Source organism: Leucopleurus acutus, assembly GCF_964270905.1.
Source record: "Leucopleurus acutus genome assembly, chromosome: 10".
Taxonomy (NCBI): domain Eukaryota; kingdom Metazoa; phylum Chordata; class Mammalia; order Artiodactyla; family Delphinidae; genus Leucopleurus; species Leucopleurus acutus.
The window spans coordinates 27,659,322-27,674,080 of NC_139153.1; the positions used below are offsets into that span (position 1 = coordinate 27,659,322).

At 41.2% G+C, this 14,759-nt stretch overlaps 1 protein-coding gene across 18 annotated transcripts in view; it reads left to right on the forward strand.

Annotated features, from left to right (window-relative positions):
* Window positions 1-14,759, forward strand: part of CADPS (calcium dependent secretion activator) — a gene marked incomplete at both ends in the record, with an annotated part of 478,623 nt that overhangs the window by 293,121 nt on the left and 170,743 nt on the right. For all 18 annotated transcript variants that reach the window (XM_082848968.1, XM_082848962.1, XM_082848961.1 and 15 more), the window contains one exon: window positions 8,136-8,202. In XM_082848968.1, the coding sequence (XP_082705094.1) occupies window positions 8,136-8,202 (67 nt within the window). The remainder of the gene's footprint in view (window positions 1-8,135; window positions 8,203-14,759) is intronic.

A 14,759-nucleotide genomic window follows, 5' to 3' on the forward strand; every position in this document is an offset into this window, starting at 1 on the left:
GTGGGATTTTGGCAAAGCTCTTCTGCCTGTGGCCGTGAGAAGGCTGTAGGGGAATGAGCCAGTCCCCTGCTATACACTCTGTCCTTTTTCAGCTGTCCACGATGAAGGGCTAGCTTTGCCTCATCTCAGTTAGCATCTCATGAAAATGTTTGTGACATGTTTCTAAGGTCAGCTTTCCCTCCTTCTTATCATTATTACTGGCATATATTCCCAAAATGTTGAATGGGATTTCTCCCTAATATCCCTTCCTCTGCAATATAAACATCCTAGTTTCAAGGCAAAGAATTTGAGAATTCTGTTAGGTTCCTGTAGCACCCGGGAACAGCGTTTGTGTCTTAAGCAAAGCATTGGCTCGTAAATACTTGGTAAATATTTGCTAAAGGAATGAGAGCATGAGTGAGCAGGTTGGAGGGAAAGAGGGCGAAGTGAAGAGGGTAGAGCAGACAAAAAAGAGAAACAGAAATATGAATGACTATATCTGTCCTTAAACCTACTTCTTAAAGAAACTTCCTTAAAAAGATCAGTAGCTCAACCCACTTTCTAGGCCCCTTTGAAGCTCTGTGCTAGGAGTTTTACAAACACTCTCTCGTTTAATCCCCACGGCAAGCACTTGACATAGGTATTACTTTCCTTATTGGACAAATTCCCATTTCCCACATTCTCTTCAGTTCTCTAACCAATCTGGATTAAGAAATTTTTCTCTTGATTCATTCATAAAATTACTAACATATTTCAGACCATCTTGACCCTATGGATGATAGAAGAAATCTGTAACTCACTTCTGACAGGCTCCACAGTGATTTCATTTTACTAGGCTGCCATCTAAAAATTACCCCTGCCGGGAAATATACCAGGAGGGCCTAGGGCAGCTCTGAAAGGTGGACAGTGGGTACCTTAAAAACACTGTCAGACCCACTGTGGCCTAAATCAGGGCTGGACAACCTTAGCTACCCAAGGGATGATTCAAGGAAAATAAAAATGTTGTGAACTACATTTTTTTTTCCATTTAAACTTAAAATAGCTTTATGAAGCCCTATTATATGGGGAAGGAGGATAGAAATATCAGAACAGTGTCACAGCTTAGAGAATGAGAGAGAGAAAGGAATTTTTAAGAATCAACTCTGAGGTTATAAATTGTGTCTACTTCGATGTTTATTAAAACCTAGAGGAAGGGAGGGTGGGAGGGAGGGAGACGCAAGAGGGAAGACATATGGGAACATATGTATATGTATAACTGATTCACTTTGTTATAAAGCAGAAACTAACACACCATTGTAAAGCAATTATACCCCAATAAAGATGTTAAAAAAAATAAAAAATAAAAAAATAAAACCTAGAGGAAACCTCAGAATTACTGTGAGTTACTCCTTGTTGGTGGACTGTGGTTCCTGGAATGAGCCACTGAGCCATTCAGAATAACTTTATTGAATAGAAAAATGTCAGTGAGAAAATCAACACTAGCTTTTGGCCTTAAGACATGAGTATTAGGGATATCTGAGAATGAGCATCTCCCTGGTGGCTTTCTAATTTTTCATCTTTTATATCCATATGATGTTCTCAAGTTCAGGAAGTGCATTCACGTGCATTATCTCATTTTATCCCTGAAACAGCCTCCCAAGGATTAGTTATTATTATCCCTCCATCTTAATAAATGGTCTCTCCCTTCGCCCAGTTGCTCAGACCAACATCCTCAGCGTCATGTGACACTTTTCTCTCTCTCTCACCCTTCATCTCATCCATCATCACGTTCTCGTCAATCCACCTTCAAGGTGAATCTAGAGTTCAACCTCTCATCACCACCTCCACACCATCATTCGAATCCAGGCCTCCCTCATTCTCCCTCTCACCTGTCGCACTTGTCAGCAGTCCCCCCGCTGCTGTCCTTGCCCCCTGTAGGCTCTTTCCCACCCTGAAGCCAGAGTAATTTTTTTTAAAACACAAGTCAGATCCTGCCACTTGAGTGCTGGAAAATCTCCAGTGATTCCCCATCTCGTTCAAAATAAAACTCAGTGTTGCCTCTGTGGCAACAAGGCCCTGTCTGATAAGGACACCACTACTATCTGACCTTGATCACGGCTCTAGCCTCCCTGGCCTCCTTGCTCTTCCTAAAGACTTCATGTGTACCCCCACTGCAGGGCCTTTGTCCCCACTGTTTCCTCTGCCTTGGGTGCCCCTTCTCCCCCACCCAGATGTCCACATGGCTCACCTTGATTTCTGTGTGTCTCTATACCTTATCGGAATGCCTTTCCTGGCCCATCTGTGTCCTCTGTCTGTCTCTTACTCTGCTTTGTTTTCACCAGAGCACTTACAGTCATCTCACATACCAGCTATTTCTTCATTTATTATTTGGTTGTCTGTCTTCCCCACTGGACTTTGAGTTCCTTGTCAGCAGGGGCATCTGCCTTCTTTGTTCGAAGAAGCTAGTACGGGGCCTGACATGTAGTATAAGTCCAATAAATGTTGTTGCATGAATGAATGTGAATGAGTCAATCTCTACAAATAAGGAAACTGAGGATTAGAGTGGTGAACACACTTGCCCAAGTCAGAGTAAGCATCAGAGCCAGGTCTAGAATTGTGTTATTTCTTTCCATTTGAAATGAAAGAAATCAACTTAACTGAGGACCTGAAACATGAATAGAATACAGAGCTTCCCATGACTCCACTTGGAATTCATTCATTGCACCACAGCTTATAAGTCTTAGCCATGCTTTTTTTTTTTTTGACTGAATATTTTTAATTTAATAAAAGCTATAAAACTTACATCCAAAAAGTTCAACAAACCCATGTTTAAGAAACATAAAAAAAATTACAGCAAGGTACAGTGTAAGTATAAAGCTAATAAGGAGTGATAAAGAGAAAATCATAAAAGCAGCCAGAGAACAAAGAAATGTTACACAGAAAAGGATAAAACAGTTCTTGTTAGAAGCATTGCAAGTGAGAAGACAGAGGAGCAACACCTTTAATGTACTCAAGTCTATATATGCAATGAAAACATCTTTCAAAGTGAATGACAAAATAGTTACCCATGCTTCTTAAAATACCCTTTCCTTTTCCACCTTCTTAGCTGTGCCATTGCTCTAGACTTCTTGTTTTCAAAACCATCACACTCCTCTCCCTTCCCCATAAGTCCCCAAGATACCACTCATATTGACACAGACTCTCAAACAGAACTACCTAGACTGACCTAATTCAATATATTTAGGATCCCACTTTATTTCCCATTGGCTTATTTTCTATAATTAGATCAATTAAATCAAGTTAGTTGATAGTGTTGTTTAAATCTTCTAAATCTTTACTGATTTTCTGCAAATTATTGAGATAGAGGTATTGAAATCTGACTATAATTGTGGATTTGTTTGTTTCTACTTAAGAGTTCTGTCCACCTTTGCATCATATATTTTGAAGCTCTGTTATTAGATGCATAAACATTTAAGATTACTGTGTCTTCTTGATGAATTGACCCTTTTATCATTATAAAATGATCTTCTTTATCCCTGGTAATATTCTTGGTCCTGAAATTTATTTTGTGTGACAGTAATAAATATAACCACTCCAGATTTTTTAAAAACCAATGTTGGCATCGTAATTCCTTTCCCATCCTTTTATTTTTTGCCTCTTTGTGTCTTTAGATTTAAAGTGCATTTCTTGCAGGAAGCATAGAGTTAGGTCTACTGAGCACTTACTGGGGGCCAGTTACTGTGCTAACAACTTGACATGCATCATCTCCATCTGTCCTCACAGCAACCAAATGAAGTAGATCCTATGCTAACCCCATTTTACAGCTGATTAAACTGAGGCATGGGGCAGCTAAGCCTAAGGACCTAAGGACCCAGAATTCCCACCTAGGTATTTCCACCTTGAGTTTGAGATGTGACCCCTCAGCTAAACTTTGGCTCACTGTACTAGAATGTTGATTATCTATTCATAAATCCAGATTTGCAAATATCTGGATAGCCTGAAGAGGTAGTTGAGGGTCACTAATGCCCACACAGGTAGATCTGTCTGTGGAATGAAGAGCTGGAGGGGGGAAGCCACCTGTATGTCTACAATGACAGAATTCCATCTGCTCCAGGTACTTTTCATTCTGCTTAATGAGTGTGTTTCAACCTAAGAAAATATAGAACCAGAGCTGACTAGACAGAAACTGTACATTGTAGCCCTCAATTTTTCTTGGTTTTGATATCTGGTATGTGCCAAATTAGCAATAAATTCTGAGGAAGCCTCAGAGGGAAAGCCCTTCTTTCATGCAAACCAAATGATACTTCCCAAAGGAGCATTGTTCGTTTTCCTCTGATCCCACTCAGCTTTCCCATTCAGAAGCCTTCAACCACAAGTCCTCTCTGTTTGATTGGAATAGCCATTCATGTTCTTAGTTCAATAAAGAAACCAAAGTTTGTCATCTATAAGAGGAAGAATAGCATGCTGAAGAGGGCCCTCTGGAACCAGAGTGTTCTGGGTGTAAATTCTGGCTCTGTCATTCACCAGCTTGGCGCCCTGGAGAAATGACTTGACCTTTCTGAACTTCAGTTTCCTCAGCTGTAAAATAGGAGTGATAACATAATGACATACCGAGTGATAATTGCTTACTTTGTGCCAGATATTGTTCTAAGCGCTTTATGTCTCATTAACTGCTTTAATCCTCACAGCAACACTTGAAGTAGGTACCATTCTGACTGTCCCCATTGTACAGATGAGAAAACTGAGGTAGAGATAAGTTTAGTAACTTGCCCAAGGTCATGCAGGAACGTAAGCAACGTAAGCTTAAGCAACATAAGCTCCAGATTCAAGCTCTTAACCCTTCCGGGTGGGTATAATAAATTCACATAAAGTACCTGGCACGGCACAGAAGACTAGTAAGACTTCACGAGCAGTAGCTAGCATTTTTATCATGAAGGAAAAAATTAATGATGCCATATGAATTACATTCTGTGGGTTCACGTGAACTCCTTTTCCTACTTCCGTTCTCATCAGTTAAAACTATAAACACTTTAGAGGTCGTAGCTGTGTTTGTTGTTTTGAATCTCTTTATGTGGATTCAAGTTAAGAAGTAAGAAAAATTGGTAGTAGCGGCCAGAAAAGTATGAGAGTTACAACGTTACTAGGCATTACTAAAAATAGAAAAATTTTCGCCCTTGTCTTATCTTTTAATTCATCTATTTCCCTATGTACATATGTCCAAGGAGATTTCTTGTCACATATTTAGCTATTAATAACTACTCGTAACCATACGCTTACCTCTGTACTCAAAGATATTTTATAATAAGGCTGATATTTATTATGCATCTACTTCCTGCCATGCCTCGTGCTTATACTTCACAAGCATCATCTCGTTTAATCTCCACAACCACCCTGCAAGAGAGGGACCATTCCTGGCCCTGTTTTCCAGAGCACCGAGTGGTTAAGCATCTTGTCCAACATCTCAGATTAACCACTAGAAGTGGAACACTATACTCTTAATCGGTACAGACCAATAACCCTGTCTCTCCTTGGACCTGGCTGAAGGTTCCTGTTAGGTCCATTTCTGCCATGGATACATTTACATATTATTTCAAGAAGGTTAAGAACACTGTCCAGGGCAGCTAGGTAATCCACGTAACCAGGGCTGACCATGTTGGCCTCGGGGCTGATGCACTTACCAGCCGTCCAGCCATTTCCACGGCCTCAGCCTCAGTCCAGCCACCATCCTCTTTCTGTTGTCTGCACTACTGTAACCGTCTCACTGGTGTCCCTGCCTTCTCTCTTGCCTTTTCCATCTACAGTGCATTAACCACTTAGCAGCCACCGGGATCATCTTAAATAGAAATATAATTGTGTCACTTGCCTGCTTAAAACCCTTCTATAGTTTCCCATCCTTATTTAGATGGAGTGTATTCCTGATCTAATTTGCCCATTAAAAGATCACTCTGTCTGCCATGTAATGAAAAGAGTTAGAGTGAAAGCAGGGAGACCAGAGAGGAGCCTGTTGCTGTGGTCTGGGTAGACATGATAGTAGCTTGAATGGGGAGTAGCAGTGGAGATAGAAATAGATGGGATATATTTTGGGAGGAAAAAAAAAAAAACTCAAAGAACTTGGCAGTGGAGTGCATGTCTCTATGCAATGTGTGAAACTCTCATCAGAAAGTTTGATAAAGATGGCTCCGGTTTCCCAAGGCATTCATAACTAACTGAAATATGGCAAATGTATACTGACCACCTACCATACATCAAAAGCTGTGCTAGGAATTTAGAAAGGAAAATTTAGAAAAAAAGAACAAGTTTCCTTCCTTCAGGGAACTCACAATCCAATAGAAACAATACATATGAAAATAAATAAATTATAGCAGTGTGATCATTGTAACTACCAGCAGAATTATCTGCAGGGCCCAGGAGGTGATGACATCATGGTAAGGATTCAAACTTAGGAAGAATATGAATTCTAACATAAGGAGCAGGGAGAAGGCATTCCGGGCACCATAACACGTGCAAAGTTATGGGGGTGTGCAACTTTATGGTGTGGTGAGGAATTACAGGTAACATAAGGCACAGAAGCTAGCAAACAAAGTCATTTTTAGGCCAGGTCAAGATGCTCCATTTTGTTTCTATAGGCTAAGGTTTCCCTGGGTCTCTTCTTACCACTGATGGTACACAAGATTGTTTCGTGGTATACAGACAAGCATATATTAGTTAAGCAGTTGTTTATGTATTTTAATGTGCATTATGTAATATAAAATTAGTATATCAAAGCTACAATGTAAAGTTTCCTTTCAAAATAAATTTATTCTTGTTAAATACGTCAATTTAAAGAAAAAAGGCAAGTAAATCATACAACAGATGGACCGATCTGGGATAAATCATGGAAGTGCAAGATGAGTGGTCAAAGTTGCGGGCTCCCCTCGTGTCAGTGGGGGAGACTCACTGAAGAAGTTTCAGCAGGGAAATTCATACATGCAGATGGTAGGATCCGTCCCACGGCCAGGAGGAGGATGAAACTCATTCTGGTGAAACCGATTAAGAGTTTCCTCTGTGGTTTACCATGGCCGTAAAATGTGTGCTGGGACTGAAAGAGTGGAGGTGCGAGCAAAGTAAGGAACTTGGCAGGAGGTAAAAATCAAGTGCACTTGGTAATTAAAGAATCAGCATGAGGAAGCAAAAGGACCCGGAAGACTCAGATTCCTGGCATGAAGGTCTGAGTACTTCGGCCACCAGCCACTGCTACGAGCCCCTGAAATTTGTCAAACAGTGTACATTTTAATTAGGTGCATTCTTCATTGTGTTCCAAAGCAGAAATTGTGTCTGATTCCAAGTGAAGTGGGGATTTGGAAGTTGTCCAGTTGGGTTTTGATAGCACATAAAGCCAGTTTTGGAACTCGAGGATTTGATTGGGTTTGAGTATGACCAGATCTCTCTTCACTTGGTCCAATAGAGCTTGAAAACCACCAGCCTCACTTCCTTGATCAATGCCAGTTCAACGTGTATCAATCCATCAGGCCAACAGGGTAATTCAGGAATGAATTAGTAACACTGATCGTGAAATCTCCAGACAGCTTTGACGTGTGCCTTTGTTGTTCTCAACCCTCCTTTAACTAAATTTTTTCTGCATAAAGATTAATTTCCATCAAAAGAAGAGCAATTCGGGGAGAGGGACGGGTGTAGGGAGGACTTTCTATGCCGACTTGAAACTTCCTTTCTGTAACCTAACTACATTTGCCAGAATTACAGGAAAAGCAGACAAGGTTTGCTTTGTTTACTAAAGGTTTTCCTGAAAGAGACTTGACAGGAGGTGAAAGAGTTGGAGTTGTGAGATTTAGCACTCTTTTTTTCTCTCCTGTGCAACAGCTCTCAGGAGTTTCCCTACCTATAAGACGTTTAGCACATAAACAAATTAAGGTACAATGTAACATTTTCCAAGGTGTTTCCTGGAATCAGTCAAGGTTCTAAGGCAAGTCTGATGATAGGCCACAATTCCTCCTACAAACCAAAGTAAACCCTGCCTGCTGTTCTTCATTCTTCTCAACCACACAGCTCCAGAGTCTGCAATCTGTTCCTGAGCCCTGTGAACCTCCTTGTTTGCGAGCACCCAGCTTCATGGTAAAGCGAGTTAAACAGCTCACTAGCTCAAGCATTAACGCATCTCTGGTCTTTTTGCTTTCCTTCAGGTATTTATGGGCCATCGGTAAGAATGTCTGGAAGAGATGGAAGAAAAGATTTTTTGTCTTAGTGCAGGTAACTCTTCAACTCTCATATCAGTCTTAAGAGCCATTATTTTTAAAGATTCGATAGGATTCATTAATGTTTTTGATATCATTTACCTTAAGTGCGCAAAGCTCAAGTGTTTAACTCAGTGAATTCCTATATATTACTTATGCATGCAACCACGGTTCAGAGGGATACAGAACATTTCCAGTACCCAGAGCGCTCCCTTCTGCTCCTTTTCCTTTTTACATCACTTTCAAGTTCTAAAAATTAATGCATGCTCATTATTTTTTAATTCTAACAATACAGAAATATATATGAAATGTGGGAGCAGTAAACTCCCACCGCTGCCAGCGATGCAGGAACCTAGGGAGGGAGCAAGTGTGTGCCTGATTAGGGCAATAGGGACACTAACATTATTTTAGAAGAATCTGCTGTTTCTAAAAGCACTAAGGTAGTCATTATGAGAAAAGCCAGAATTTAGTTGGACTTTTTGCATCTCTTTCATTGTTTAGTAAGTTTGATTTTGAATCACCTGTGGAGGAACATTCCAGTCTTCTTGATGTCTGAGGCTTCCAGACCCCCTATAATTATGTTTAACCATCTAAATATATCTTTCCACATAGGCTTTTTTAAAATAATCAAACTCTTCATGTTGTTCATCAACTTGCTTTTTTGTTTTTGAACACAATCTTTGTAGACATTGTTTCATGAATGCACATATAGCTCAGATTCTAATACCTGTGGAATTTTCCTTTTGGAGGTACTTTGGGCTTCCCCAGTTGGAACTATCATTAACCATGCAGCAGGGTACATCTCTGTATATAAAGATGCAGGTGTAGATATAGATATTGACGTTACTAATACATCAGTAATATATAAATAATATTATTGCCCTCTTCATTGTATCTTTAAGAAAAAAAGATTCCAGAAATAGTAATGCATGTCCTCGAAAATCTCCATGCCCCCCCCTTTTTTTTGGTTTGTTTGCTTTTTGCATCAGGATTTTTCAGTTTACAAAGGAATTTGTCATTGCCTTTTTTTAATTTGCAAGTTTCACCAGAGCATGTGAGCTATAATTCAATTTGCCAAAAGTTAATTTATTCTGTCCTCTGAAAGATGTCACAAAGTGAGTCAACTTGTAATTTAGTGACTAAAGGTGTTTACTGGGTTATTGTGTTGGCTGTGAGCATTGACTAGTATTTTGAGCACTACGGATTCTGAAATCTCACAATAAAAGCAGCTGCCTCTTAGTCTAAATGGCCTTGAAAGTTCCACCAACCCTGAGCTTCTAAGGCTACACCTTCTACAGATCTACTCAAGCTTCTACTGTGTCTCTAAGGCAAACAGCATCTGTCTTGCATCTAGAAGCAAGAGGTAATCTTTGCTTTCATAATCACTATGGGGTGCAACAAAACCTTAAAATAAATTAACCAAAGGAAAACTTTGGAATTATTCCCAACCATCCAAATAAGCCACAGCTAAGTGATGGAAGACATTTCATCCAGAGATACATTTCCTCAGAATATCAGCTAACCAACATTTATTGAGTACCTATTTTGTGAAGGGTACATTGATAGGTCATAGAGAAGAACTGGGAGACCTGGTCTCTCACTTCCAGAAGAGGATCTCTTACAGTTCTTTATAGGCAAATAGCAGAAACAGACTCAAGGTAAGTAAGGTTTTAAAAAAAGTGTATTGGAAGGCTCCTGTGGCAGTTCATAGGATTGGTGATAAAAGCTAGTACCCAGAGTAGTTCCAGAAATCCAGGTGGTAGGAACCATGGCCAGTGTCATTGACATGGCTGTAAGACAGAATCAGCTCTGACCGTTTTCTGTCTTTGTGTCTCCACTTGAGGACCAAATCTGAGCGAGGGAATTGGATTGGTCCAGCTGTGTCACACCAGCTTTTCAGAAGGGCAGACCATGTTGCTTTGATTCACAGTGCCACTGAGCTGTCTCCAGTGCAAAATCAGCATGCCATTACCAGAAAAAGAAATGGATGCTGAGTAGGCAAAAACAGCTGATATCTACCCTAAAGAGAGCATGTAAGTGGAGCGACAAGACACATAAAAAAAAATACCTAGGAATAAACCTACCTAAGGAGACAAAAGACCTGTATGCAGAAAACTGCAAGACACTGATGAAAGAAATTAAAGATGATACAAACAGATGGAGAGATATACCATGTTCTTGGATTGGAAGACTCAACATTGTGAAAATGACTATACTACCCAAAGCAATCTACAGATTCAGTGCAATCCCTATCAAACTACCACTGGCATTTTTCACAGAACTAGGACAAAAAATTTCACAATTTGTATGGAAACACAAAAGACCCCGAATAGCCAAAGCAATCTTGAGAAAGAAAAACGGAGCTGGAAGAATCAGGCTCCCAGACTTCAGACTATACTACAAAGCTACAGTCATCAAGAGAGTATGGTACTGGCACAAAAACAGAAATATCGATCAAGGGAACAGGATAGAAAGCCCAGAGATAAACCCATGCACATATGGTCACCTTATTATTGATAAAGGAGGCACGAATATACAATGGAGAAAAGACAGCCTCTTCAATAAGTGGTGCTGGGAAAACTGGACAGCTACATGTAAAAGAATGAAATTAGAACACTCCCTAACACCGTACACAAAAATAAACTCAAAATGGATTAAAGACCTAAATGTAAGGCCAGACACTATCAAACTCTTAGAGGAAAACATAGGCAGAACAGTCTATGACATAAATCACAGCAAGATCCTTTTTGACCCACTCCTAGAGAAATGGAAATAAAAACAAAAATAAACAAATGGGACCTAATGAAACTTCAAAGCTTTTGCACAGCAAAGGAAACCATAAACAAGACGAAAAGACAACCCTCAGAATGGGAGAAAATATTTGCAAATGAAGCAACTGACAAAGGATTAATCTCCAAAATTTACAAGCAGCTCATGCAGCTCAATATCAAAAAAACAAACAACCTAATCCAAAAATGGGCAGAAGACCTAAATAGACATTTCTCCAAAGAAGATATACAGATTGCCAACAAACACATGAAAGGATGCTCAACGTCACTAATCATTAGAGAAATGCAAATCAAAACTACAATGAGGTATCACACGAGTCAGAATGGCCATCATCAAAAAAATCTACCAACAGTAAATGCTGGAGAGGGTGTGGAGAAAAGGGAACCCTCTTGCACTGTTGGTGGGAATGTAAATTGGTACAGCCACTATGGAGAACAGTATGGCGGTTCCTTAAAAAACTAAAAATAGAACTACCATACGACCCAGCAATCCCACTACTGGGCATATACCCTGAGAAAACCATAATTCAAAATGACACATGCACCCCAATGTTCATTGCAGCTCTATTTACAATAGCCAGGACATGGAAACAACCTAAATGTCCATTGACAGATGAATGGATAAAGAACATGTGGCACATATATACAATGGAATATTACTCAGCCATAAAAAGAAATGAAATTGAGTTATTTGTAGTGAGGTGGATGGACCTAGAGTCTGTCATACAGAGTGAAGTAAGCCAGAAATAGAAAAACAAATACCGTATGCTAACACATATATATGGAATCTAAAAAAAAAAAAAAAAAATGGTTATGAAGAACCTAGGGACAGGATGGGAATAAAGATGCAGACCTACTAGACAATGTACTTGAGGACATGTGGAGGGGGAAGGGTCAGCTGGGACAAAGTGAGAGAGTGGCATGGACATATATACACTACCAAATGTAAAATCGATAGCTAGTGGGAAGCAGCCGCATAGCACAGAGAATTCAGCTCGGTGCTTTGTGACCACCTAGAAGGGTAAGATAGGGAAGATGGGAGGGAGGGAGACGCAAGAGGGAGGAGATATGGGGATATATGTATATGTATAGCTGATTCACTTTGTTATAAAGCAGAAACTAACACACCATTGTAAAGCAATTATACTCCAATAAAGATGTTAAAAAGAAAAAAAAAGATTTAAGATGAAGATTTCAAATGCTGGAATAAAAAAAAGATACATTAAAAGAGGCAGCTCTGGATTATGGGTGATTCTCCCCTTTGCATGCTTCTCACCTAGCAGAGCAGCCTCCCTTAGAATCACTTGTGTTCTGGCCTCCCTCAGTAGACCATGTGCTGTTTCAGGGTCAGTTCTGTTTCCAACTCATCTAGCTGTGCTTCCCTCTTTACCCCAACACACACACACACACACACACACACACACACACACACACACACACACACACACACACACACACACACACACACACACACACCCCTTCCAGCTCAGTGTCTGGCATGGCCATTCAGGAAGTGTTTAGTGGAAGAAAGAAGGAAAAGGAAGAGAGAGAAAAAGAGCCCAGGCATTGCTTCACGTGGTTCTGAGAAAGGAAAGGTCGTGTGACCTAGAGAGTGGCTGGTGACACCTTCCAAGAGGAAGTGGGGTAAGTGGCCTTGTCATGTAATATGGAGTCTCTCCTCCCACTGAGGTAGCCAGTTACTGGACACAAGACTTTTCTCTGACAATCTTTGAAATGATGAAGTACTTAGAAGATGTCACTGGCCTCTTACTTTGGGAGAGATTTTAGGGGAGAAAAAACTCTTCAGAAAAAAAAGAGGAATTGTGCTGCAAATATTAGTGAAGCCATGTCTATACGATATATACCGAACCCAAAAGAAGAGAATGATTGTTCTAGGCCGTGTGACTGGAGCACAGACGTTTTAGGTCCTTCACACTGAGCCTTCTACCAAGAGAAGATAAGAAGCGCTCAGTAGCTACAAAGCAAGCTATGTGCTCACTTCTGAAAATCAGAAAAGGGCATCCAAAGCCTGTCTACAGCTCGGCATTTTTCCTACAAGGATTTCACGAGAGGTTTCACGTACGTGTGATTCTCACTAGCTTTAAAGAGCCCTTGAGGTACACTGGGGACATGCATCCCCCAAATTCAACCTTCTGTTTCAGCCTAAATCCAAAGTCTCCGTTAACACCTTCTGTGGCCTGCAGAGGTGATATGACAGCCCCACCATCACAAAGGTAATGGGGGAGCCAGGAGGAAAACTCAAGTCTTCTGTTTCCATTTTTGTCCTGTTCACTACAACAGTGTCTACAAGCAGTTTTGGTGGCCTACCTAGAAAATACTGCATCACTTTTAGATTCTTCTCAATTTTTCATCTCTGCTGTTTAAGTGATCACACAGGCATTCTATGAAAATGATAAAGAACAACTTAAGCCCTTTGAAACAACCCCAATGCCAACAGAGTTGCAGGAGAGAAGTTCAGGGCCCTCAGTCCTGGCCCAATTCAGGGAAAGCAAAAATATCCCGAGTTGCTTGAAAGAAAGATGGCAGCTCAGGCAGTGACCACAGGCGCCCAGCAGCTGCATGCAGTGTTGAATCCAGTCTTACGTACAAATGGTTTTCGGTTTCCTTAAGCCACCACACCCTTCCACTGAAATGCAAAAGTGAAAACAGGAGAACCAGTCTGGTCAAATATGGGGAAGGGTGAGGGAGCTGAGGAAGAAAGCAGATTCTCCCCGTCCTGCCCCCAACTCCCCAGCAGCCTCAGAGGGATCTCTGTGGGACAGTGTGAAACCACCACACAGGAGTCATAGCTACCCAAGTGACTTACTGAATGTGCCTTTCTATTCAGGCACTGGGTCTCATGGAGTGTTTTTTGTAGAGAGCTGGTAACACATAATTTCCAACGTGATTATGAGTTCCACTAGATTTAATACAAGGAAAATTGTTTGAAAAGCCTAAGGAGAACACATCCAACACCAGTCTCCTCAGAGTTCATCTCCCCTCCCACCCCAGCTGTCTGTCTGTCTGTCTGTCTGTCTGTCTCTCTCTCTGTCTCTCTCTCTCTCTCTGACACACGCGCGCGCGCACACACACACACACACACACGCACACACACACACACACAGAGAGAGAGAGAGAGAGAGAGAGAGAGAAAGAGAGTCTACATTTCTGTCTGTAATGCAAAACTATTAAATTCTCTCAGGGAGATTTCCTTTTAGAGCTACTACCTTGGGGAACCAAAGATAGGTTATAAATGGGCTTCCTACTAACCAGGGACAAAGGCCACCCTTAGGGGGGTGTTGAGCCAAAGCAGCAATTTCCGTGGTTAAGGATCGAGGCTAAAATGATTATGGATGTGGCTGGAGTCTGCCCTACCAGCTCTGAAGGGAATGAAGCAGTTGCAGGGTGTTTCTCTCCCAGAGACTTCAGTGTTCCTACACAGTGTTCTCCAAGTATGGCCCTGGACTGCCTGCACTGGGTGTTTTTTAAAATGCAGAGGGACTTCCCTGGCAGTCCAGTGGTTAAGACTCCGTGCTCCCAACGCAGGGGGCACGGGTTTGATCCCTGGTCGGGGAGCTAAGATCCCACATGCCATAGGGTGCAGCCTAAAACTAACTAAGTAAATAGAATGCAGGTCCCAAGGGCCATCCAGAAGCGTCTGATGCGCAGAAGACTCTGAGATGGAGCTCAGGAATCTGTATGCTTCACAAGCAACCCGGGAGGTCCTGATGCAGGGGGTCCGGTGACCATCTTTGGAGAAACACTGCCTCAGAGAAACATTGTC